We start from the raw sequence: 26,306 nt of genomic DNA, 5'->3' as shown, positions 1-26,306 counted from the left end.
TCATTGTCGTATACCGCTGTGTACCAACCAACGTTGAAAAGGCTGGGCCGCACCTGTAACAAAAAAGGATTTGGAAAACCTCCGGAAGGAAGAGTGGACAAATTGCTTCACGACCCCAAACGTGTGTCAATAATAACAAGGTATGTTGAAGTCCTGCTAATAGGGCACATATTTTGTACACCGCAACTATAGTAAACTCATCTCCATCGTTGTCTTTACAATACGTTTTTAGGTATCTAATGAAGTCAATTACCGATAACACTAAAAAGTCAATGACCGACGTAACAACTGGGATGACGTAAGTGCTTCGTGGCTAACCCTCGGTCAAATTACAGTAAGTCCCCACAACCAAAATGCTTGCCGCCTCCTACGACCGCCATAGAAGAGCGACTTCGGCGCGCAAAGGTGGGCCCCTTAAGGTGCCCGTTCACTTGCAGATCAGAAGAGGCGCGTGTGTCCAGTGCCTGCTTCCTGGATCTACCCCTGCATGACTACTATGGTGGTCAAGTTAAATACTTCTATAAAGTATACAAAAGTTGAAACATATCTCGCCTTTCATCAAAACAAAGTGGGCTAAATCCAGTAAAAAAAAAGGGGGGGGGGTGGGGTCGGGCCATTGGTTCGGTCCCACTAATGGTGGACAAAAGTTGACACGCTTGGTTTCGTCCCTAGTGTCCTCGGTGCCTTAGCCTTGGAGCAGCAGTCGGGCATGCGCCTTTTTGCGGGTATGCGCCCGACGCCTATTTTACTTGTGCATCACGTTCTGAACACATAATCTATTCTAGGATGCTGTGTACTTTTCCAAAGCAAACAAAACATAAACTCTGCATTAGTCTTCGGCCATCAGCTGATTACATCGGCCAGCCGTCTGGCTGTAAAAAAGCTAGGCATCAAGTCCGTGTTTGATTTAAACAGCATTTAGCAGCCATCCTTAGTTTATTTTGCTGTTTTTCCGAAAAAAATAAGCTCTAAAATGGACAGCGTGCACCATAGCCTGGAGAAAAAGAATAATATCGATGTACGTGCATACGCAGAACCCGTGTTCTCTAGGGCTGCACTAAAGCATTAAGATGAGTTCCATGTATGAAATGAAAATTCTAAGAAACTTTAAATCTAGTGGTATTTTTGGGAGGAGTCTAAGCTCTTACGTGGTCCCCCCCCCTTGACGAATTCCTGGATCTGCCCTTGAATGGTAATACAAGATCGACAGACCTTTTCACGCAAACAAAAACAAAAACAAAAACAAAAAATGGAGAAACGCTTGAAATGACAAGGGAAGAAACTTAAATGACATGGAATTGGGAGTGAACACTGAACTTGCGGATAGAATACCATGGTGGTAATACCGGAGCACGAGCCACACCCCCAAACACCACTTTATAGGTAGCATGTCATAGCCAGCGGAAAGCCAAACTTAGCGTTTGGTCTGAAGAAGGTAAGAAGTAGGGGAAAAAGAAAGGAAGAATTTAAAAACTTACCCGCCAGCCCACACAGAGCACTCCTTCAGCACACGTAACGGCACGCATTTTAGCAGTTGATCGTGCTGGGCACAGATCGAACGGGGCCCCGATAACAACGGCATATATAAGTGTATCACCTGCTGTGGTATTAGTATCTATCTTTCCCGTAAATTGGGTGTTTCTTCTCATTTTCATATCGTTGTAAAATTTTCGTTTCTCATTGTAATTATTGACTCTAGTTTTGTGGAGAAGGTCTTTCTTTCAGTGCTTTCTAAACTACTGTCACGAATGTCATCCTCATGCCATCCATATGTCAATGTCATCCTGCAACCTTTGCTTGCGCTGACGATGTGCATCTTCGATGAGCGAGGCGCTTTGCTGTCAATTTACATGCTTTGCGATTACTCCAACGCTACCCACAACTGGACAACTCAGCCACTCACCGTACCACTCAATGTCGCCTATCTTTCCACCTCTACTCTTTTATCAGGCAGGGGCGTAGCCAGAGCCTTGGCAAGGGGGCACAGGGTTGATAAGAGACCCCCTGAGGGCAAAAGGGCCCCAGAATCGTAATATTTAATCCATTTGTTATGAAAAACATGCTTTCTTCGACATATTATATGCACATATGTCACAGTTTTCTCATTCTTTAACTGAAATCTAGGCCAGACGCCACCGCGAGTCAATTCTGCCTTAGGTTTACAACACACAAACTGACAAAAACATGCGTTAAATGGCTGCATGAAATACATGACACACGCTATTCATCTTACAATAGTCCAGTAGACTCTTTTTAGGCTGAGAGAACTCAGAAATTTGGCCAGAATTTTTATCTGAGTTGTGCGGTGGCAACAAGGATTTCGCGATGAAGATCGAAATGGGTAAACGATTTAAAATTAACACTGCCAAGCCTTCTTTGTCTGGATGCACTCGTCAATTCTGACTGAATGTTGATTGTGGCAAGTGGTAAAATTACGTAACGTAGTTTTAAGCACGCGCGCTCGCATATCTTAGTACAAAAACTCGACGCCAGGCGTTGCAGCCTCTTAAGGCCGCACAGCGTCTTTGGCTAACCCTACGGCTAATTGGCTAATTGGCCTTGGCTAATGGCTAGCACCAAGCTGTGGCCAGCATCTGGACGAAAATGGTGACGCATCTGCAAGAAGTAACTTTGAAGGCTTTTGGACACAAATATGTATACTTAAAGATATTCCGGGCGTTTATTTTACCTGTGCAGTTTACAGATTCGTGACAATAACGCATATTGTTCTTTACAGCACCGCAAAGTGGTGCTGGAATCTGGTGGTGGAACTGGAATAGTACAGGCAAAATCTATATTTTTCGTGTTGCTGTAACTCTTAATCGGCCCAGAGGAGAGCCTCAAAGCTAGTAAAAAGATTCGCTCGGTAGTCCTTGAGCTGGGCGAATTAGTTTCGAAAAAGATTCGGAATCATTTTTTTGCGAAGGTCATTGCTGCGCGCTCGGTGCCCGCCCCCCCCCCCCCCCCCCCTCTGGCGTTACGTGCATGGACCAACGCCGTCCTGTTTTACGAAAACTGCGACCCAAGCCATCGCCACCCTTGCTCCCCGAAATGACGGGCATGCCATCGGGGCTCTATGTCACACTCAGCTGCTGAGGCTATATAGCGCCGCCAGCCTCTAATCCTGGCGGGAAGGGCGGGCACCGTGGAAAATCGAATTCCGAAACTGTGGTTTTCCAGACGTGCAGTTGTTAACGCGGGCGCGTCAACCACTACGCCACCGGCACCCGACACACAGGCTGAAACCTTTTGAAGGTACTTGTTTCATTAGTCGATTCTCCAAAGGATGAACGTTTTCAAGTAAACATGGCATGGCCTTGTGTGCTTTGAACCCATTTTGCCCCACTCCATTTAACACTCATGAGACCCCTTATTTCCGGTAATGGGGCTCTATTGAGTACAACACGATGGGGCACATTGTTGTTCCCGGTCAATGACTGAAGGCTATTTTGTCCCACCTCGGTGTGTTTTCTGGCCGTCATTCCGGCGACACGGGGCGGCATCCCCTGGCCAATCCGGAGGCCCTTAGAGGGGCATGTTATATCACATTGATTCGCCCCCTGACGCGGGAGGTCTCCTAACCCGCATAGTTGACCCTGGATGGACGCATGCACCGTCATCATTAACGCAACAATACCTCCGCTCGCCCCACGTGGTCAAATAATTGGCACATTGCCTTCGGCTGGGTTTAACGGGCCCATACTGGAATAAGGTTGGGTGGCACACCGTTCGGAACGGGGGAACCGGCCGGCACAAAACCCTTTCATTGCCTCAATATGAGCACTCATCAGAAGTTCTCTTGTTTCCTTTCATTGTCGGAAGGCCCCGACCAACGCAGGAGGCCCTGTGTCATTTGGGGCCCGTTCCCGTTCCTGTTAAGCAAATCTTCCCATGACCGATTCGAGGCCCCTTGTTGGCAGAATGCCGTTAGGCACTGTAGCCCCTGAACGATGCAGGAGCCCAACCAAAGTAAATCGCGGGTCCGGCCTTCACTCGCCTTGGGAAACAGGCTCCCAGAGCTCATGCCAACACTGAGCCGGCTGTTCGCTGTTCATGATCTCTGGCCGAAATAGAGGAACGCTCTGTCCCAGGGTCCATTTCGGTGCAAGAGATCATCTTACTGACGGTTGAAATCACGGCCCTACAGGCGGGGATGATTAATGTGAGCTACAACCAGCCCTTTGGGCCGCTCAGCCAGCCTTTGGGACCTTCAATCTTCCAGTCGGGCCCTTCGATCTTTGGTCCCAAGGGACCTTTCGGCCCCTCTTCGTGCCCCCTCAAACACCTCTCCTGGCCGACTCGGGACACTGACTGCCACAGAACCCCTGTTAGGCACTGTGTCCCTTGACCGACACAAAACCCCTCATTGTGTCAGAGGCCCCGAATATCGCAAACTGCCGACCGGCCTCGTTTCTGTTTAAGTTATGGACCTCAAGGGCTCATACGGAATTGGAGCCGACTTTTCGTTGTTCGTGGTCTCTGACCGACTAAAACACCCGCACCGTCTCAGAGGTTCCTTAAAGAGTGCAAAAGAGCCCCTGGACGATATTTCATGTCACAACCCTACGGAGAGCGATTCTTTCTGCGACCTACAGTCAATCTTTCGGGCCCTTATGCCCACCAACCGGGCTTTTGATCGTCGGTTCCGGCGGGCCTCCAGGGCCCCTCCCTCTTCGGGCCTCATCGAACACTTCCCTTGGTCGCTTTGGGGGCCCTATGAGCACAGGGCATTCTGTTAGGCGCCGTGGGCCCCTGACAGATACAAGGCTCCCGACCAGTGTAAATCACTGGCCCCGACTTTAAAGCTGACTTAGAAGTGGGCACTTAGGCCCATAACGACACCGAGCCGACCATGTCGTACGGTAGTGTCTGACCGACATATAGACCCACGTCGACTCAGGGATCCCCGATCGGCGCAAGCGGCCCTCTGACCGTTCTTTGAGGGTCCGTCTTCGCAGGTCGGGGCCCCTGAATGGGACTCCGGCCAGCCCTTTATGCCCTTAGACCCTTCAGTCGGGTACTTGATCGTCAAACCCAGTGGGTCTTCTAGGCCTTTCGGGCCCCCTCGAATACTACCTCTGGCCGACTCGGGGTCCCTTGACAACACAGGGCCCCTGTAAGGCGCTGTGGGTCCCCGACCAATGTAAATCGCTGGCTCCGGCTTTGTCCATGCCTGGGGAATGGGCCCATGGGCCCATGCTGCCACGTAGCCGGTTGTGCGTTACTGGGGGTCTCTGATCAACGTGCGAGCCTCTGACTGGCATTGCAAAGCCCTGTGGGCTGAGGCCCCTGAATGAGACCTCCGGCCGTCTTTTCGCGCCCTGAATTGTAGGTTCCGAGGGGCCGGTACCTACCGGACGACACGTGCGTCCCCCCCCCCCCCTCCCTGCCTGCCCTACTGGTTTCAGGCAGTCGAAGTCCTTATCTATCCTACGTCGTATTCTCCAAAATTAAAGACAAGTGCCCCCACTTAACGCACTCGCAAACGCAAGAGCTACCACATCAAACTCGCGCTTCTTTGTTAAAGTGATTTATTTAATCTGGTAGCGCTTTCACTCCATGCCGACGGACTGCCAAAAAATCCTGGCAGCAGCGCCAGCCGGCGTGTGACGTCGCAAACCACGCTACTTTGTGGGTCACTTGACGTGACGTAGGGCAAATACTGGGCTGTGATTGGTGCTGCCAAACGTGCTGACCGCAGATCGAACAAAATCCTCGTCTTGTATACCCGCCGTAAAAATGACCCAAATCTAGAGAAATAGCTGAACGGGAAATTATAGAGTTGATGACATCCCTTCATAGTTCAAGATGTATCAATATTGATCAATTTAGGTCCTCAACAGATGCATGAAGTTCGGTCAAGTTGACAGCGTTTAGCTATCACCCGCGTTTGACGGGTCTTACCCGTTGCGACCTTCTTTGCCACTGATGAAGCGTAAAGAACTTATGTAATTCTGCTTTTGAGTGCCTGCGTCACTCCATCCATGCGTCATCCCATTTCTAATTATTTTATCGGAATCACTTTTGGCTAAGGCATGTGCACTCAAAAGTCGCAGTACTGAAAGCACAAATGACGTCATTAGTATTTAATGGATGCATTTTTGACAATGAATCTCTTTTGTACTCATAACTTAGGATACAATAACGATTTTTTTGTCAAGGTTATGACTAAACTAAAGACTAATCAGACCACAAACCATACATTGGCTTATAACTATTAATGGCGTCATCAAGAGTGTTAACGGGTCAGCTTTTTGTTATTCCTTGAACGACCATGCCTTGTCCGACTCACTGTGGTTTGCGTCACGTTTGCGTCACCTCGGATGACCCTGGGGCTCCGCTGGCTCGGTGTCGCTGGCACAATATTGCGTCGCGGCCCCAGTGGTCCCAGCCTTTCCTCATCATCATGGCGGGTCGTTGTTAGTCTACCTCTTGGCTTCTGCCATAAGGTAGCCATTTTTCGGAAATTCTGTGCGCGTGAGTGAGGGCAGTGTGTGAGCAGTAAAACTGCCTGAAGTGCCCAGAGATCTCCCCCTGTCTGGCCTCGCGCAGGTAAGAACAGTATGCCTCTGCAGTAGTAGATACATATGTGCATTGATATATATCGCGCGGTGTAGCTGTCACGCTGATCAGGTGTAACATGCTCATGTTCTGAGGGGAGGCAAGGGGTGTCAAGGTTTAATTAAGGATATTACTTGCAGTGTACGCATGTATAGCCACATACCCGAATTTGAGGAACGTAACTTTTTAACAGTTATGTTACAAAGAGAGTGTCGGTGGCGCCAGTTATGTCATACAATGACATTTTCACTACAATCTTGAATGACTGTGTGAAACTGCCATTTGCAACTCATGCTGTTCGTATGTTGTTATGCATCTGGGCCACACCTGGCATGATAGCATCAATAAGAATATGAAGGTGTTTCAGGTTGATTTCTAAAGATTTAGCTGTTCTATGATGTGCCTCTCAGGCATAATAAAGAGTCATTAAGGCCATTGAAAACAGCTGAAAGTGTAACCTTGTTGTTTAACTTTCAAATGACAAGTAGGAATTAACTTTGGCTCTGAAAAACTAGGATGGCTCCATGCATAAATAACTTTTTTTCAACAAAAATTATAATGGTGTAGAATATGACTTGGCTCAACTGAGGCAAGCTATCACTTCAATCTTGATATTTTTGCTGGCTTGTTTTATGGTCTGCTGCATCCATTATCTAATGACAAGTGACATGCAGCAGAGATGTTATTTTGGCATACACCTTGTTTCTAGCTGGCTGTTTACTTTAACAACTTGCCACAAATCAGGTACATAAATGTTGCATGTATCACAGTGTGCATTTGTAGTGCATCAGGGTTGTGTCTTTAATGCATTGACACTGCATTTTCAGTGCTGAGATGAGTTTCCGGTCTAGAAAAAGATCATCTAGCTGCTGCTGCTCACAAGTTGTTCCTGTTGTCAACCCAAAGAAGATACGGATATCTGAAGCTTTAGGCTCTTTGAAAGAAAAGGATGTATCATGTAAGATGATGTGCATATGGTAGACCAGTAAAATTGTGCATTGCTATTTGCTAGATAGATCATTGTGGTAATATTCCTCACCATTCCTGATGTATATTGCTCTGTTGGATGTCTTTGTAGAATAGACATGGAGCTTGTCAAGACAATGTATTGTGTTGTGTTGAATGCTGCTCCTCATCAGCTAGTGATTGGGTTTTAAGGCCACACCAACTGCAATGGTTATTTGCACCCTGCCGCATTGCAGCTGTGCTGCAGTTTATAATAGTCTTGTTGAAAATTTCTGTGGATATCAGTGTTTTTCTCCTTCAGATCCTCCTGCTGGAACGCCAGTAGACCTGGTTCGAGTGAAGAAAGTTGGACCTTTCATCCTGGGACCAGTTTTGGGAAATTCTCCTGTCAAAAGTATTGTTCAGTGCTTGGCAAGGCAAGAAAAAACAGACAAGTTCTTCACTGTCAAGGTATGCTTTCCAGCAATTTTTATCCTGTACTGTGTGAAAATATGTTCTTCACTGTACATTATTTTTAAAAAGTTTTTTGCTGGTTGTGAATGTGAATGCATTGTGATCTTGAAAAGAATTTCTCCTCTTGTGCTATGTAAGAAATGTATTGTTCTATTTGAAACATTTTTACAAACAAGCAGGTTAATTAAAAATGATATGAACCTTACTGTATTACCCGACATTTCCTTAAGTAATGTTAGGTGCAGTCTTCTGTCATCTCATACAGCAAAATTGCTGAAACATTATCCAGGTTTGCTTCCTTGGCTGTGATGCTGGGAAAAGTCTGCTGCATTCATCTCCTCCCCATTTCATTGCATAACCATCTGTGATTTTTTCCACTTAGATATTAAGCTTGAAGCCTCCTAGTGAGGAGACACAGGACGACCGGCAAGGCAAGATGCTTTTGCATACGGAATACTCGCTTCTCTCACTGTTGCGAGGCCAGCAGGGGGTGATTCAGCATCATGGACTTTACAAGGTGCTGCAACTTTTCAGTGTTATGTGTTGTTTTCCATATTTTATGTGAATGGTCAGCTTCAATTGTCATTTAATAGTTTTGGTAGCTTCAGTCGTCAGTTAATAGTGTTGGTAGCTCCAATTATCAATGTTAATAGTGTTTCCTATAATTTCCAGCATGGACTGATTTGCCAGGGCCACCCTCACTGTTCATAGATAAAGTTTTATGTGGGTATACTTGCCCACCATCTGCTTGGTGTGTTAGCCAGCTGGCCGGCCGACTGGCGCTGTGTGCGTGTATGCCGCGCCGCGTCCGGCTCCGCTGTGACCGTGGCCGTGCGCCGCAGGACATCGCCCTGGAGGAGGTGGACACGAGCCGCGGCACCGTCTACTCGGGCCGCGCCGTGCAGCGCGTGGCGCTCGTGCTCGACTGCCTCACGCCGCACGACTTCTCACCCAGCGAGCACATCAACCTGCAGCACTACGTCATCCGCCAGAAGCGGCTGGCCGAGCAGGAGGCGCTGCTCGTCTTCAGCCACGTGGTGCGGGTAGTGGCCATGCTGCATAAGAATAACGTGGTCCACCGCGACCTCAAGCTGGGCAACATCGTGCTCAACCGGCGCACCAAGAAGGTAGTGCTGACCAACTTTTGTCTGGGCAAGCACCTGCTGAACGAGGACGACCTGCTGAAGGACCAACGCGGCTCGCCGGCGTACATCAGCCCGGACGTGCTCAGCGGAAAGCCCTATCTAGGTGAGTGCCGACTCCCTCTGCGGAGGTGCGAGTCGCCGGCCGTGGCCGCCGGTGTCGGTCCCGCCCACCGACGTGCTGGCCGGAGGTGCGGCGCTCCGGCTTCGGCTGCGGACCTCCGCGTGGCTCCGGGGCGAACCGGTGGTGTCCAGCTCGCGTGGTGGCGGACGTGACGCCGCGGCCGCCCGGTCCCGACTGCAGGACGCGTGACGTAACGCCGGAGGTGGTCCGGCTGTGACGAGTGCGCCCGGGTGGCGCCGTGCCGCGCCGGGCAGCTGCATTGTTTGGCGTCGGCCGGCGTCCGGACTGCACCCGCGTCCCGGCGTAGTCGCCGGTCTGCGCAGTTTGCCGCACCCGTAAGCTGATCCGAACGGCCGCGAATCACCGCTGCACGTCGGCGTCTGTTATCGAACGCCCCGGACGGCCGCGATCGGGAATGATCGGTCGCCGAAGGCAGGTGCCGGCCGCTGTACGTGCTCCGTGTCCCACCGTGGTCCCCCTTGCCCTCCATCCGAGTGTTGCGTCAGACCGCGCCCGCGCTCGCGGTGATGATTGGCCTCCGGTTGCACCATATCGGACGAGTCCGCACGCCTTCCCTCCCCCCCCCCGTCCCCCTTACGCTACTGTTGGAGCGCGAAAACGCAGTGAGTCGAGGGAAGGTTACCCATGGAGGAGCGCTGATCTTGGTAGACATACCGACGGGGCGACTGTTTGCAGGATCGGTGGGGGTGGTGGATGATACTGGAGGTAAACATCTCATACCTTCGTAGTAGCAAGGGGGCTTTGGGGCACTTCGGCTGGGTGGTCACTTAGCGCCGATATCTCACAACGTTGTTGATGCTGGCAAAGGAGCACGTTAAGACGGCGCCTCCGGGACGTATCTCCCACGGCCGCCCAAAATGTGTGGTGCACGCGCGTGGTGCGCGCTCTGGTTTGTGACGCGTGGAAAGGCTCGGCATTCAGCTAAAAGACGAGGTTCGAGCGCATCCCTGCGCGAGGATATGCAGTAACAGGTCGCGGGTTCCCGGTGTTGAATGCAGCTGCCCACAAGGTCACCCGTCGGGTGAGCAGGCACGGGCCCAGCTGGTACCCGACCGAACTTTGCACTCAGCTGCTCACAAGGGCGCCCTCGGAAAGCCGGCATGCGGCCGGCCGGCTTTCAGTAGCTTCGTATGTGAGGAGAGGCCGTTGTGGAGGCCATGTAAGGACCGGATCAGCGGAGCGGCCAGGTGCGCGCGTGGAATGCGGGGGCGAGGCCCGTGCACGGGCGTGACGCCCCGCGCCCAGAATAGACTCGTGACCGGGCCGGACCGGCACCGGCACGCGCGCACTCGTGACCTGCGACCGTGCGGCATGACCCCGCACTGGTGCATCCGGGAAAGCCAGTGGCGGGGATTACACGGGCGACGCGAAGCTAGCCGCCGGGGTGGGCAGTTTTTACGGGCGCCAGTTGTGCAAAGTCATGCGGGTGGCAGTGGTGCGGCCGCTGTTGTCATTGCCGGTGGTGAAACGCAAGATGCACAGTCACCGTCCATCGCAACCAGTATTTGCCCAATGCCAGACTGTCCGTTGTCCTAGAGTAGGATAAGCCGATTTGCTATGGCTATTGTCGCGACTTCTTTGCGAGGTTCATATACTCGGCCTCGGGGTTTAAGTGTCCCGTTCGTGCGTTGTTCCGAGGCTGCAAGTCTGTATGGAATCCTTTTGCGCCCCCTGTTTCATCATGGTTGTTACCAGCTCAGTGTTTTCCGCTGTGTTGGGCGATCCAGAGGACCTGACTCAGGTTTCTCCGTTGTCCTCGCCGGTCATTGGGCTCCTTCAAATGTGAGTAAACCGGCCGGTCGGTGGCGGCTAGCGCCTGCCGTTCCACTCCGCGATACGCCTCTGGTTTGGAGCAGAGCCGCGGGCCGAGCGAGCCTGACTCGAAATATGGCACGGCTGTTAACATGGACAGCCCGGTCGGTCCCGGCTGTAGCGCCAGTCACAGACAGATGGTGACAGCCACTGGCGGGGATCCGTGCAGTGCGCCTTAAATACGTGGCGCGGTTCTTTAAACCTTGTGCTGCCATTGTCCAGAATCAAGTACATTACAGCTATTTTTTATGCGTCGTTTTCTGGCGGGATTGCAAAGAGATCAAAATTTAACGCGAATAACGCGATATGGGTCGAAAGCAGGTCTACAATTTGACAACCCAAGGACGCTGTGTTACTGCAGAAAACGACAGTCGTATTGGCAGAAACGTGCGTGGCCGCGCGGCGCGGACCGTGCGCGTCAACACACCATGGATACACCGGGCATGGGTATTTTCACGGATTGAGGTCAGATCCCAACAACCGGAGCAGATACAGGTGAAAACCAGCTGCAAAGTACAGGCGAATGGGAAGTGGCCCGTAGTCTCATGTCGCCTTAAGGAACCGCCGAATACATGCCACTCTGACGTAGACTGAGATAGCTGGTGTCACGAAAATCTCACAGGGTGTATGGTAAACCATTGAGCAGCATCAGCCAATTGTATTGCAGTCCTTTGGTCAGCGTCTAACATCACAAACCAATTTTACTTCATCGGGTTCATCGACCAAAATGACTACGGCAGGCCAAACGCTTATGTCGCCAGTTTCCAAATTCGTGAACCAGGGCGTGTACGCCACGTTAGCGGTACATCCCTGCCTGCCCCCATGGAAACGGAACATTTTGTCGCATTGAGAGGACCCACTTATGTGTGGTTGCTCTGTATCATTGCACATGTATCACATGCCTCATACCAATGTTCATCTGTTGTCATCTCGCACGTCCCACGCTGAAGAAGGCGTCTGATTGGTTGAATTGTATCGCGTTCACGTTGTCCCTCGCGGGACTCCAAGGTCTTGTTGACCTTGTTGTGCAACGCTCGCTCTGTTCGGTCTACGCAATAGAGCCCGCTCTCTTGGTTTCAGAAACGTTCACGTGGCTTGCTGGGGTATATTGTGACCGCATGGATTCACTTAGAGACAAGCGAATGACGTTTGGACGGTGACATTGCGTTGTTGCATGCTTACATTATCGAAATGTGAACATTGTGGGTTTCAGAACATCACGTAAGAGTCGAATGTTCCGTGAACAATATTCTGTGAGCCACGATCGAAATGATGCTCACTTGACGCCTGAGTAAACCGTTTCCACAATTGAAATGACTTATGTAGTCTTGCACCAGAATATCTCACAACGCACTGTTAAGCTTTCGACGTCATAATGTAACCCAGCATTTCTTCCTCCTCGCCACGCACGAAAGCCTGCTAACAGAATGTGGTGGCCCAGTATCGGCTCGCCCCGGCCCTCCGACCAGTGGCCCCACGTCCGTCTGCAGCGCCGTTCGCGAACTCCGCTGTCCGTCCGCCGTCCGCCGGCACGTTGCTCCGCCCCGCCGCGGGTCCGCCCCGTCCACGCGTTCGGCGCCCTGCGCCGGTGCTGTAATCGGCGCCGGCCGTTGCGCAGGGCCGCAGTAGGGGACACTCCCAGCGGGCTGCAGCGGGCCGGCCCGATTCGGTTGCGCAGTCCGGTTACAAAACATTGGCGGGCGGCCGGGCCCGGGTCGCGCGGGCGCACTGCGCCCTGCCGACAGGGTCGGGCGGGGCGCGCGTCAGCGGCGCGCGTTGACGGCGGCGGCGGCTGCAGGTGGGACGTGACGTGCTGGGCCGAGCTGCGTGCCCGGGCGCGGCACGCGGCGGCAGGTCGTGCACCCGTGCCGCGCCCGGCCCGGCCTGGCGCGCCGGCCGCCGCCGCCGCCGCCCGCTCAAGGCTGATACAAGGTCAGGCGCGCTGCTCATCACGTGTGTGTCAGGGTCCGCCTGGCAGGCTGGTCCCGGCCGCCCATGACGCAACGCCAGAACCAGTTGCACCAGCTACCCCTCCCTCACCCCCCTCTCAGCCGGCTGCTGGCCGGCGGGGCGCCGGCGGATCGCCCGGCGGGCCGCGCCGCGGCTATTCTCATCCAATTGACTCATGCCACGCCGCGAATGGTGCTGGCTATTTGAGGCGACGTTTCGAGAAGCGGCTCGCTGGAGACGAGCGAGCGGCGTCGTTTCCAGTCCACTGGCCTCCACGGGCGATGTCCGTCAGCGGAGGTGTGCGGCGCGTCGAGGCGGCGCGCCGGGCGCCGGCGTCGAGCGACCCGAAGCCGATGCGTGGCGGCTGTCCGCAGTCACCCGTCTTGGTACCGCGCGCTCCCTCCTCAGGCCCCGCCGCCAGCTGGTAACCAGCTCTAGGCGTACCTCAGCCGCATACTTCAGGCTTGTTCCAGCGCATTACGTAGCGAGACAGCGGTCCAGTTGCCACCCGGGAATCTAGAGAGTATTAGTGACGCAGCACTGGTGTCTGTTCGTCATTAGCGAGTGTTGGTAGTTGCCTATGACGTCACAAATCGCTGTGTCATGTACGAACGACTGAAGTCCGTTTACTGTTGAATATTTGACGTTGCCCTCTGTGACGTCAAGGGTGTCTACCCTGGCATAGCGTTGGCCTATAAAGAACGTGCCTCTGGTCATGACACCTGTGACCAACGTCGTGCAATAGGCCACCGGAGGTGCACGCTCTACTTTTCGTCAGCTCCACCAACCAGATACCATATCCACGCACCTCTTTCCGACAGTATTGAGTGCTCTCGCAACTGTGGCGTTCTCCCCCGCCGTTTAGCGCGCGCTCCCTCGACCCTGTCGCCCTGCCAGCCGGGCCGGCGGCCCCCCATATTACACGTGGCCCGCCGACTTCGGCTAACGGGTCAGCCAGCCGTTGCCACACCGCAGCCATTGTAGTATCGAAACGCATGATGAAACCCGTTTTTCTCGTGTGGGAGCGCGCGATTGCAGCGGGCGCGTGTCGGCCGACCGACATTGACATTGGCGGTGACGGGCGGCCGGTCGGGTCACGGCGCCGGTTACACGGCCCCGTGACCTCAGCCGCGCCGCCGAGCCCGCGCTGACCTTCGCGCTAATTGGCGTCGGGCGGCGGCGGCGGCGGGCTCCGACCGGAGCCGGAGGTGGCCGACCAGCCGCCGGAGGTGTGGACTGCCGAGGCCGGGCAGGCGCGCCTGCCGCCGCTGGAGGTGCGGGCGCGGGCTGGGCGTGGCTGCTGGTGTGAGGCGCCGGGGTGGGTAGGGAACGCCGACAGCGGCTGGAGGTGTGCCGTGTCGGGACAGGATGGGACGTGCCGTGCCCACGGAGGTGCGAGGTGCGGCGACAGGACAGGCTCGTGGAGCGCTGCGGTGGTGTCGAGTGTGCGCCCTACACCAGCGGGTGGCAGATCACGTGGCGCGCCGCCCACCTCGTTCCCAGGGACGTGGTATCCGATGGCTCGGCTGAGCCCTGGTGTGTCAGGCATGACCGGTGTGTCAGGCATGACTCAGGCCGTCACGGGTTAGTTCGCAACCTGACACTGTCCTTCCCACTGTCCTTGACACTGCCCCTGTCCTTCGCATTTGGAGGTCATGCGTGCCACTCCATTCGATGCCTCTTGGTCGTCGGGCGCATTTGAGTCTCAGCCTTTCATCGTTCCCGTCAGCTGGGGGCGGCATGCACGCTTTCTGCAGACGTTCGCGAACCTAATTTCATGGGCGTCAGTGCCTGTGATGAAACGATATTTCACCAATCGTTTGCATAGTGCATTGTGAAACGTCTCTGGTTTCGTTAGCGTGAAGTAATTTCGGCCCGTTGGATCGGGGCTCGGCGTGAGTGGCGGTCCGACCCTTCACACCTCGGCCGTGAAGGCGAGTCTCGGGGACAGTGCAGCACGCCGCCGGATGCGACCCGCCGCCGTCGGCTCAGGCCCGTTCCACCGCGGCCTCAAGGCTTCGCAACCTGCTTCAAACGGTTGTGCAACGCCGGCTGGGAGTGCAGCTAATGCAGTCTCCGTGCGCGCGCGCGCACCGTGTGCGCCGGCTCCAGCGACGCCCGCGGTGCGGGTTTTTGCGAGTGCGTGCCCTGGATGCGGCGGTGGGGCGCGGGTGGTGCAATCGGCCGATAAACAGAGCCACCCGTAATGGTCTGACGGGGCACCTGCTGACGCAACTGGGCACGGAGGGACCGCGCGCCACCGTCGCCGCCGCCGCCGACCGCGCGCCGCGCGCCGCCGGGCTCCGTGCGTGCTGTATGTCTGTCTGCAGTTGTGTGCGTCCGGCCGCGTGTCCGCGTGACCATCCGTCCCAGGCCGGCGGGCCGCCCTCGGTCGTCGACCGCGGGCGGCGGCGTGCCGGCCGATCGAGGTGCGATTTCTCTGGCCGTGTCGTTACTGGCGGCGGCCCTGTCGAAAGTCAAACGACTGTCAGCGACGTTTGGAAACGGCGATGCGCGCGGTTCTGTAAGCGGCCGTATTTCGTGACCGTCCGTGTGCGAGCTGTCGAAACATGTCGGCGCCGCGCCGGCGGACGTGATGGCCGGCCGTGGCCGCGGCGGCCGCCGGCGACGCACCCGCCGCGGCCTTTCGCCTGTGCTCCAGCGGCTCAGTCGACGGAGGAAACCAAGGCGACCGGCAACTTCATCCGGCCTGTTATCCGTGTCATCCCCGCATCTGACGCAACCGCGAGCGCGTATATTTAACGAGGTGTTTTTCGTTTCGGGAGCTCTGGTGACCGCACATTTGAACTAAGGCAAAACCGATTGCGCGCATTCTTCGTGATTTGACGAGACTGTTTCAACGGTATCTGTTTTTTTCGCACGACGTCTGGAAGTTCGAGATTCGGGGAGGGGGAGGGGGGGTGGCGGATGGGCGCTGTAGAAGTCAGCTTTCCTCCCGGTCGAGCACTGATGTCTCAGACCCCCGGGGGGGGGGGGGGGGGGGTGACGGATGGGGGCTGTGGGAGTCAACTATCCTCCCGGTCGGGCACGCATGTCTCAGGTCCCCGGGGGAGGGGGGGCTGTGGGAGTCAGCTTTCCTCCCGGTCGGGCACGGATGTCTCAGATCCCCGGGCGGGCGCAGGTTAATTTGTTGCAAACTAGGCATGCGTTAGCGACATGTTGTCAAGCGCTGGTAGCGTAGAGTTGGGCATATTATTGTGAAATATCAGCTCATTGCGTGCAGGCTCCACACATTTCCCCGTATGGCGCCGGGGTTGCGCTATTGCCTTTTACTTATTCTTCAAATCGCTTTCGTAGGGTTGCGCGAATGTTACGCAAGGCTCGTTGCGAATGTTTTACATTTTGCACCTGCGCATGTCAGGTCCCTTTCATGATGTTCGGTAGTCGTTTTGTCCGGTCCAAACAGGTGCAAGTTGAAAAGATAACAGCGTTCATTGATTACCAGGTCCGTGAGGCGCTAGTGTCCTTGCTTTTAACTGGCTTCGACGACAGCGGCGTTGAGCCAACATGGGAACGCGTGCAGGGCTGGCGAGGTATTCTATGAAGCCAGTTTGGGTCGTCGCTAGGTTATGGCAGCTGTAACACGGGCAGGGAAGAATTTCCCTTCATATGGAGTTTCGTAGCTCGAAACGTCCTCGAACACTACATTATCCGCGGATACACACAGCGCACACTGTATCCGAGCTGCTGACGTTTGCTGCGGCCCCGGGTATGGGCGCCTGGGAGCGCAGGGTGGACGCATCTCGCTGCCCGGCACTCCGCCGTGCGCTAGGTGGTCAGGCGGCTGTCATGATGTTGCCCCCAGCTGGCCGCGACCCGCACCGGGTCACCGACGACGGCTCCTCCATCCGCCGGGCGGCTAGCCGGACCCGGACAGCCATCGATGTCACGCAGGAATGCACAGCTCCTTGTCGCCGGTCAGCGGCGATGACAAGGGCGTGTCAACATCACCGGTCAGCGGCGATGACGATGGTGCGTCCACGTCATCGGGCGGCGACGATAGCCCGCGTCTACCCCCGTCTGATCACACGGGCTTCCCCAGCGGTTGCGTAGCTCGCCCGTGTCCACCGCCGCTGAGCCACGTATTGCCATCGACAGCGTCCGCCTTGTCTGGCGACCATCCGGCCGGCACTGGCGGGCCGTACCGCCGCTAACGTGCCGCCTGGCCGCCGCTGGCCGGGGGTGCCGACCATGGACGGCCGGGCGATATCGCGCGCTCGCGCCGTGCCGTGACACACCCGCCGCGTGGGAGGCGCGCCGCTGTCTCACTTCCCGTGTGTTGCGCCACGCCGCGCGCCGATGGCGGCGGCGTGCATCGCAGCGCCCGGATCCGGCGGCCGGCGAACAAAGGCGGCGGGTGTGGTGGGCAGCAGCCGGCGACGGCGCGCCCGCGGCCGGCCTTCGCGGCGCCGCAGGACGGTGGCGAGCTCCTCGACCGGTCCGGGCGGCGGCGGCGGTGGCGGCGGTGGTCGGCCCGGGCGGGGATGGTCGGCCGCCGTCCTGCTGTCGCCGCGGTTCCGGGACCCGCTGACCGGGCGTGATCCGCCCAGCTTCGCACGGGGCGGCGGCCGGACACGTGCCGCCCGCGGCGGAGCTGCGCCGCGCGGCCCCGGCTCGGCCCAGCCCTCACCGGAGGTGTGGAAAGCGGACCGTCGGGCTGGCGGTAATGAGTCGCGTCGAGATGGGATGTTTGGAGTTATTTCTCTCACGTATAGCTTCCGTTAGAGCGCGGTGCCTGGCAGCCGTCCTGCTGACCAATCAGCCAAAACGACCCATCGTTGATTTGTCACGGTTTGCCAGACTTGTTCGGAATGTACAGCTGATGTGAAAGACGTCGGCCGAAAGCTGGTACGTCCGTGGTTCTAGGCATGGATTCCATTTCAAAATCCGTAGGCTTTTTAATGTTTTTGTTGAAGTTTCTTATGTGTTTCATACGCCCGGTTTTGTCGCAACGGGCTTGTCGATTTCATCCTCATGCTTCATGTCTGTCATTATCGGAGATCCTAGGCAACACCATCCGCTGTTTGGAAATAACTTGTCCCGTCGCAGTGGGTGCAGTGGAGCTTCATCCAGTCGTTCGCTGCTCTCTTCTTTCCGCCTGGTTCTTATTAAATGGCGGTCACTAGCTCCGATGTATTCAGCCACGACGCCCTGTCAGTCTGAATCGTTTCTCTGCTGCCAGGTCCCAGAGCGACACATTTATTACAAAAATGCTCAACGGACGCCTTCCGCTCCGGAGCTCTGGACCAGAGGATGAGCTTTTCGCCGTGGGCACGTGTTCACATATACGGATGATGTAAAAGCAGATGACTGAGTGGTGACTGAGCGCATCGGCGAGCGCGCTGCCACTCGTTCCATCACTTTGCTTGCTAACGCGTCAGATGTTACATCCGAACTTATGCCGCTGGAAATCGGGATTCACGCCTCATGTCAACAGTCAGCAGCCTTTTAGCTGGGAAGGTGTTTTACCAGGGATGTTCCTTGTGCAGGATGATGTAACGTGTAATTATCAGTTGACAGTGCGGCTGACAGAATCACTTCCTGTTGGGACTTCAAGCCATGTCGGATTGGTGTTTAGAGAATCAAGCTGCCAGATGTCTTAGAGAGGGGGAAGGCAACGCTGGTTCTTTGCACACGTTCGCTCCCACGCCATACTTGGGACGTTTACCGATCTGTCGGAACTTCAAACGCCGACAAGGTGGCAGCATAGTCGGAATGTGATGATCGGTAATAATCCCCATGCTCCATGAGTAAAGACCAGTTGCCACCCCGGCTGAGGGGGAGGGGAGGGGGGGGGGGACTTGGCATCCCACAGGTATCGACAAAAAGCGGAGGTTCTCTCTAGGCTGCGCGTTGGCCATACTTATGCGACTGACTCTGTGGCCAGGAGAGGCCAAGTGGTTTCGCTGTAGTGTAGCACTCGCCGCCCACGCTGTGTGTCGTGTGCGCGCGCGCTGTGCTCACGCTGTGTGTCGCGCGTCAGTCGTGTGTGCATATCCACGCCGAGCGGCTGCATTATTTTAGACGGTATGCTGCCCGCATAGATTTCACGGCGTCTGGAAATAATGGCACGGGCCTCACGCAGACCGCTTGTTTTTCTTAGAGCTGTACTTTCTCAGCTGTATGCAAACCATCATCGAACAATCACACGTGTTGTGTGCGTGAGAAATTAAAATGATAGAATATGTACTCATTGCTTTGTATCCGCATCCAGTTTGACGCACCTGAATTTTGCCCGGGGCCTACTTTGTGTGGTACGGCGAAGCGTGACGGCGGGCCGCGCGGCCAGCCCGGTCGAGGCCCACCATGGAAACTCATATGTCGCGTCAGTCACCAGGTCATGTCAGCGGTGACAGATGTCACAGGCTCTGACGGCGATCCCTGCGTTCATGTGTTCATCGTGACGCGCGCTGCGACAGAATGTCGCAAACTGGCGGGCGGCACATGACAAAGTAGATTCGATTTAAGGATCATTTATAGTTGTGGCATTGTGGTGTCTTCCGTAAACAAAGCGTATAATTGCACGTGCGAACCGTTGAAGTTGCCATTTGTTAGCGACGCGATCTTTAACACTGGCCATATGGGAGGTTAATACTGCACGTGAGTGGGTGTCACGTACCGTTCAGCGCTTTCATCCTCCCATTACGCCGGGAGTGTGTGAGGGGACCTGTCGAGGACGTGAGGAGGACCCTGTTGTAACAAGGATACGGCTGGTGACATTGGACTCGATCACCTCCGCTTTTGGCGCTCCATGGGCAGCTTTTGGCGGTCTGCGTGAACTCGGCGGCCGGCTATTGAACCAGCGCTAGCTTTAACATTCCGCACGGTGCTATGGAGTTTCGTGGAAGTGTGACATCGTTCGTGACCACTCGCTCTTTCACAGGCAAGCCGTCGGACATGTGGGCGCTGGGCGTTGTGCTCTACACGATGCTGTACGGCCAGTTCCCCTTCTACGACGCCGTGCCGCAGGAGCTGTTCCGCAAGATCAAGGCTGCCGACTATGTCATCCCTGAGTAAGTGCACCAGCGGCGTCCGTCACGCACCCGAGCCAGCGCCCCGCGCCACTCGCTCCATCCCGTGTCTGTGCGCCGGTGGGCGCGCGTTCCGCGGCGGTCGCCGGTCAGTGGGTCGGGGCCGGACGTGAGCCACGTCCGGCCGGCGGCGGCGGCGACCGGGCCGGCCGGCGAGAGCACGCGCGGCCCGGGCGAACCGGTGAAATCCAGCTGGGCGGCGGCGACCGGCCGACGCTGGGACGGTAGACGGGCACGTCCGCCGCCCGGAGCGGCGCTAACGCCCTCGAAGGTTCGCGCCGCCCGGTGGGGTCAGCGGCTCGAGACGCCGCCCGTCTGCTACGGTCTGGCTGGGGCGACGGGTCTTCAGGCGTGGGGCGAGAGAAGAGAGGGAGGAGCAGGACTGGGAGAAAGACGGAGGGCGGGCCGGACTTGTCGGGGCTTTGTCGCTGTTTGCCGGCCGGCCGGCTCGGTCGATCCTCCGCCGTGGTCCGCGGCCCGGCGAGCCGGCTCGCGCCGGCTCTGGCCCGCCCTGCGCGGCCGGTGGCCCGCTGGGGCGCGCTATGACGTCACCGGCCAGTCGCACCGCCGGCCGGCGCTCTGACACCGATTATCGGGCTTGCTGGCACCGTCTCGCGGGTCGCGCGGAATAGCCACCGCCGGCAATGCTGGCGCTGTTGGTCAGATGTCATGCTGATGCGGCGGCGGCGGCGACGGCGGCCGGGGGCCGAGCCTTGGCCGAACGGGTTCTACCAGAATTGGGGCCAAGGTCACCCCCATCCCGTCGTCCGGATGGTTTGTTATCAAAGCGGTCACGCGGCCACCGGATCAGCTGGCTCCAGCCACTCATGGGCGGCGCTCCGAATGGGACCTGCTTTATGAAGCCCGCGCACTCCCCCTCCCCGTCCCTCGCTCTGCGTGAGGGGCGCCCTCGACACGCATTGGCCACCCCCCACCTCCGCCCCCGCCCCAGAGGTACACGGCGTGCGCCAGTGACACTGGGCAGTGTTGAGGGCGGCTGTCATGGCCGCCACCTGCCCCTCGAGCTGTTCATACGGTGTAGAGAACCGAGACCGCCAGGGAACCCTAGTCGGCTCAAACTTGCGACCTGCTCCAAGCATGTTGCTCCAGTTGGGATACACCTGTAGTCTATACAGTGTGGGTGTTTGGAAAATGACGAAATTATTTGGTTTTATGGAGCGGTTTAGTGTGACAAGTGCCATCGCTGACCTTTACTTCATCGACCAACAATCCTTAAATGTTATTTTCGGTGATAGCTTTGTTGTGCTGGTCAGTTATGATGGGGAGTGACACTAAACTCAAGGAAAAATGCCGCCGCTGACGGCATTAGCATATAGAAAATGCTAATGCCCCATCTTAGAATAATTGACGCTAGTTTCGCCGGAAAAGTACGAGCAATTTGCTGCCTGGTTTGTAATGATAATTTTGATTTTGCGACATATGGCGTACGTTTCTGAGCCGCCATGCCCTGCAATGCCTGCCGTGACAATGTGCAGTAACGTTGTCACCGGATAGCGCAGTTACTGTTACGGCTCACGTTCTCCTCTGGCATTGCTCCATTTGTGTGTCGTTCAGTCGTCCTACTGATGTGGTGTTGATGACAGTGTGCCCGTATGCATGGCGCCACGCCACCCTGCGGGCGAGGGAACTGGCGTTGGTGTGGTGATGCTGGATGTCGTGTTACCCTTTCGATGCGGGTATGGTGTTGGTGCCCTGCTGGTGTGGTGGAGCCGCTCCACCGTGCCAGCGTGGGCCTGCCGTTGGTGTAGCCCTGAGCGTGGCGCGCCGCCCCTGCTAACGATGGGCCGCCGTTTCAGCGACGGCCGTGTGTCCGAGCCGACGACGATGCTGATCCGGCGCCTGCTGCTGCTCGACCCGCGGCAGCGCATCACGGCCGACCAGGTGACGGAGCGCTACTTCGGCCGGCACAACAACCTGCTGCGCCTCATGCACAGCCTGTACCTGGCGCCGCGCGACCGGGGGGGCCACGACCAGGTGGTGCCGCAGCTGGCCGAGCCGGCCGTCGACGAGCGCCGGCCGCCGCCCCCGCACGCGCCCGGCGGCAGCCTCGAGACCAAGGTCAACCAGCTGCAGCTCATGGAGAGCAAGCTGTTCACCGTCAACCAGGAGGCGGGCACGCGCCGAGCCGGCCAACCCGCTGCTGGGCATGTCGCGGCACGCGGTCATCGAGCGGCTGGACCGCGTGCTGCAGCGGCGCGACGCGGTGTGAGGGCGGCGCGGCGCGCGGTTCCCGTCTCCCCTACCCTCCCGCGGGCATTACTGTTCCCCGACCCCCTCCCAGTCGCCGCACACGCGCGCGCGAGCCGGTGTGCGTGTCACGAATGTCAGACATGTTCCAGTGATGAACGATTGGTGGGACTGTGCTGCCCTCTGTGGGCACTGGATTCGGCTGGCGTCACGTGCCCAGTTTGTTTCTTTCAGCGCCCTGCCGTGCAGTTGCTTTTCTTGTGATCCTCCTGGAATGTTCCACGTCATCCCAGATCTGTCAGAAACTTCCGTGCGTACATTGGTTTTCTCACGTTGAATCCCGTCCTGGCCTGCGGCTTCATGCCCAATAGGCGTTGCTGCTGTACAACCCACCTCTGACTGGCGCCACAACCGGGCTGGTTGACCCTTAGCTGAACCTCTGTGACAGCCATCCCGGCTGCTCGTGTGACAGCCATCCGCGCTCTGCCGTTTGGACGACTTCGAGAGACCGTGTTGTTAGGAATTCCCTGCGAACTAGCCTCTTAAGGGTATTATCTGGCCTGCAGGGTTCTGTTGACAGCCTGCCTGAGTTTCACATGGTAGTTATGGGTGTCCTTTCCGAGGTCAATGTGAAATCGTGGCCGGGAAAATCCCTGCCATCTCTGGTTCTCTCGCACTCGCGCGTTTTCTCGAGTCCAGCGCCAGTTCTGTGTGCGTGTGGACGTGACTAACGCGAGCTGGAGGAGGGCATGTCTGGGCCCCGGCAGCCGGCCGCGCCCGCTGGCGGTCGGGGCCGCGTCCCGACTGCGCCAGCTGGCGCTCCGCTCCCCAGACCCGCCACCATCCGTCGCCGTGTGCCTGTGAATGTCGTGCCGGTGTGATGTGGTCTCATCGTTCATATTGGCAGCTGCCGGCCCCCACATTGTTGTCCTCCACTGTGATAGACCCGCATCGGACGCGGCCGCCGTGCCCACCGGCCGCGCGCGCGGCCCGAGTCGGGCCGCTCTGGGCCGGCGGCGTCGGGCACCACCTCCACGCCGGCGCCGCCCCCGCGCGCGCGCGCCGGGCCGCCCCGTACAACTGGTGACATGTATCCGCGATACGGTCACGCGATGCGATGACAACGAAGCTATCCGGCATTAGATCCTCGTTTCTGATTGCGCCAGGTTTAACGCAAAGGATCCCAGACGAAGTGATCAGACTGGTAAGTTATGACATGTCGGCAATATCGAAAATACATCACCTAAGGCAGCCCGTGTCTGCGTCGCGGCCCGTCGAGTGAGGTGCGGGAAAGCGGGCCGTGGTTGGCAGCCCCGAACCTCTGCCGCCCGGCGAGACCGCCGGCATGTGTCGGGCGGGGAGACCGATGACGCCGTGCAGTGAGAGGATGCCGATCAGCACAGGCGTCTGACGGAGACACGGCCTCGGGGAATCTGAACTCCCCAGGTGGTTCAGTCCTTTCCTTACTTCGCATGGTATAGATTGTCTCGACTCTGTACCGGGCTGGAAGACTAAGGCACTGTGCTAGATTCCGAGTTACATCGGCATTACGGGGAAATGAGCTGGCTGCCGCTGCCGCACAGCGCGTTTCTCTTCGCTCCAGTTGAAGGGCGTTCCTAATTCCCGCTACAGACCTATACTCGGCCATCTCTGCTTCTTGTGCGCGGAGAATGGTGGAGCACATGGGATGCGACGGGTGCCGGCAAACTGAAAAGCCTTGACTCTGGTATCCAGAAATGATAGTCATCCTATCGAAAGTCTAGACGGGAGAAAGTCATCTTGTGCCGCTTGCGGATTGGCCATGCTTATGCCAAACATTAACTTCCGTGCTGCGACGAACTATCTCGGTGTCGCCACTGTTAACGCCATGCTGACAATGGAACATGCGCTCGTATGCTGACACATACCAAGCGTCAAACGCCTGAGGTACGTTGACCGGGCTGCGCCGTCTCTGGCGCTCTCCGATTTACTGTGTGACAACTCACCATACATGGGACGTATCTTAAAATTTGCATCGCACACAAAGTTCTGCCCTTCATATACACCTTCCTAAGGAGTTCATACTGGTGGTAGGCAGCTTTTAAACTGCTGAAGAGTTCGATAAATAATTTGTTACGGACGCTGCAAGACCGTGCAGTCGCTGCACCCCAAGCCCAAACAACCAGCCGGCATGATGGCGCAGTGAGCTCAGTGTCCCCGCGCCGGCGCCTGGACCTGAGGCCCCGTACCTCCGGTGCAGACACCGCCAGGGGCACCAACGCCGTCGACCTGCCACCTGGCGGCCGTCCGGACAAACAGCTGAGCGGTCCGCGCCGGATCGTGCCAGTATGTAACGCCGGCGCCAGCACGGCGGTGGTAAAGGTCAGCCTCGCGACATGAAACCGCGGCGTCCGCCCAATGGACGTGACGCGCCGGCGAATAACAGCCCGTAACGCCAGGCGTGCGGATACACTCCTGAGTTCCCTCGACTCGAGCGCGCGTCACTCCGAGACACACAGCAGCACGGAGAGCCGATGATGGTTCCGTGGACAATACGCTTTCAGAGGACGACGGAAATTCGTTTGCGCTAAAAAAAAATCCCGAGCTAACCATGCACTGGTGGATTCGCAATTCTTCCCCTGCGGCTGCATTGAGTACGGTGCTGCCGCCTGGTGTCGCAACAGCCGTCAGGCGATTTCGTGGAGCATCAGTGGCGAGGTATCGATGCAGACGGGAAGACGGGACATTTTCCGGGATGCTACCCTCCCCAGTGGCACTATCATCTAACCCAATCTTCGGCCAGCAGTTCCTCCGGTCGTCGTTTGGCGTTATTCAGACTGGGAACTTTCGACGCGCCCCGGCGCCGACTAACGTTATTCAGACTGGGAACGTTCGACGCGTCCCGGCGCCGACTAGCGTTGTTCAGAGTGGGAACGTCCGACCGTCCCGGCGCCGCCCAACGTTATTCAGACTGGGAACGTTCGACCATCCCGGCGCCGACTGACGCTATTCAGACTGGCATCGTTCGACCATCCCGGCGCCGACTAACGTTATTCAGACCGGGAACGTTCGACCGTCCCGGAGCCGACTAGCGTTATTCGGACTGGGAACGTTCGACCGTCCCGGCGCCGACTAACGTTATTCAGACTGGGAACGTTTGACCGTCCCGGCGCCGATTAACGTTATTCAGACTGGGAACGTTCGACCATCCCGGCGCCGATTAACGTTGTTCAGACTGGCAACGTTCAATCGTCCCGGCGCCGACTAACGTTATTCAGACTGGGAACGTTCGACCGTCCCGGCGCCGACTAACGTTATTCAGACTGGGAACGTTCGACCGTCCCGGCGCCGACTAACGTTATTCAGACTGAGAACGTTCGACCGTCCCGGCGCCGCAGCCTCCGGCGACCAATGGCCTCAAAGCCGCAGAGTGGTGGTAAGTGAACAGGTGCGCTGACCGCTGCACTTCAGAGAATACAGCAAGCTACTAGTGGTGGGGAAGTGGGGCGGGGGGGGGGGGCTGTAAAGAAAATGTCCCAAGACGACGAGCTGTGCGTTGCAATGTAACATGCTCTGCATGCGCGTAGGACAAATGGGTTCTGACGATTGTACTATCAGGCAACCATGGGAGATTATGTATCTTCCTTATCAGCTGTGGGCTAAGCATCTCAGGTGAGACTCAAGCCTCCTCCCCTACTTTGGGAGGCAGGTGGGACAAATCCGAGAGACACGCGGCTTGCAGTTTTAAAAAAAATAAATTTGGTCCGAATCCTTTGAATGGGTGGATTTCTGGGATCAGCGCTCACGCAAAGCAGTGCTTGTGTGAGCCCTGACCCCCACCATCCGATCGCGCAGTTCCAGGCAACGGCAGAATTTAGTGGCGAAAGCTTTACGTGCCGCAATGCCCGGCACGGTCCGTCCTGCCCTCTGACGTCAACTGACCTTGAACGCGACCGCTGCCACCGGCCGCAGGCCATACCTGCCAAGGGCAAATAGCGAGCGCCCTAAAGCGACTCGAACCCATCCCGCCACGGATGG

General features: G+C 56.8%; 1 protein-coding gene across 1 annotated transcript; it reads left to right on the top strand.

Moving 5' to 3' along the window:
• Positions 1–6,322: 6,322 nt before the first annotated feature.
• Positions 6,323–24,668, top strand: LOC119100441 (serine/threonine-protein kinase 40). Its single transcript, XM_037223535.1, has 9 exons — positions 6,323–6,552; positions 7,389–7,519; positions 7,829–7,977; positions 8,363–8,497; positions 8,823–9,228; positions 19,934–20,063; positions 21,899–22,096; positions 22,148–22,215; positions 24,529–24,668. Exons 2-9 carry the CDS (start codon positions 7,396–7,398, stop codon positions 24,666–24,668), a joined length of 1,350 nt encoding a protein of 449 aa, XP_037079430.1. The 5' UTR covers positions 6,323–6,552; positions 7,389–7,395.
• Positions 24,669–26,306: the final 1,638 nt, after the last annotated feature.

This window comes from Pollicipes pollicipes, unplaced genomic scaffold, assembly GCF_011947565.3.
Source record: "Pollicipes pollicipes isolate AB1234 unplaced genomic scaffold, Ppol_2.1 Scaffold_4881;HRSCAF=5763_pilon_pilon_pilon, whole genome shotgun sequence".
Classification (NCBI taxonomy): Eukaryota; Metazoa; Arthropoda; class Thecostraca; order Pollicipedomorpha; family Pollicipedidae; genus Pollicipes; species Pollicipes pollicipes.
This window is presented reverse-complemented; position numbering and strand designations above follow the sequence as displayed.

Excerpts from the sequence above, each read along its gene's own strand:
- LOC119100441 (XM_037223535.1), top strand. The coding sequence starts at position 7,396 with ATGAGTTTCCGGTCTAGAAAAAGATCATCTAGCTGCTGCTGCTCACAA. Across the intron at positions 7,978-8,362 it reads ACAAGTTCTTCACTGTCAAG|ATATTAAGCTTGAAGCCTCC; the intron begins GTATGCTTTCCA and ends TTTTCCACTTAG. Across the intron at positions 22,216-24,528 it reads CACCGTCAACCAGGAGGCGG|ACACCGCCAGGGGCACCAAC; the intron begins GCACGCGCCGAG and ends CCTCCGGTGCAG.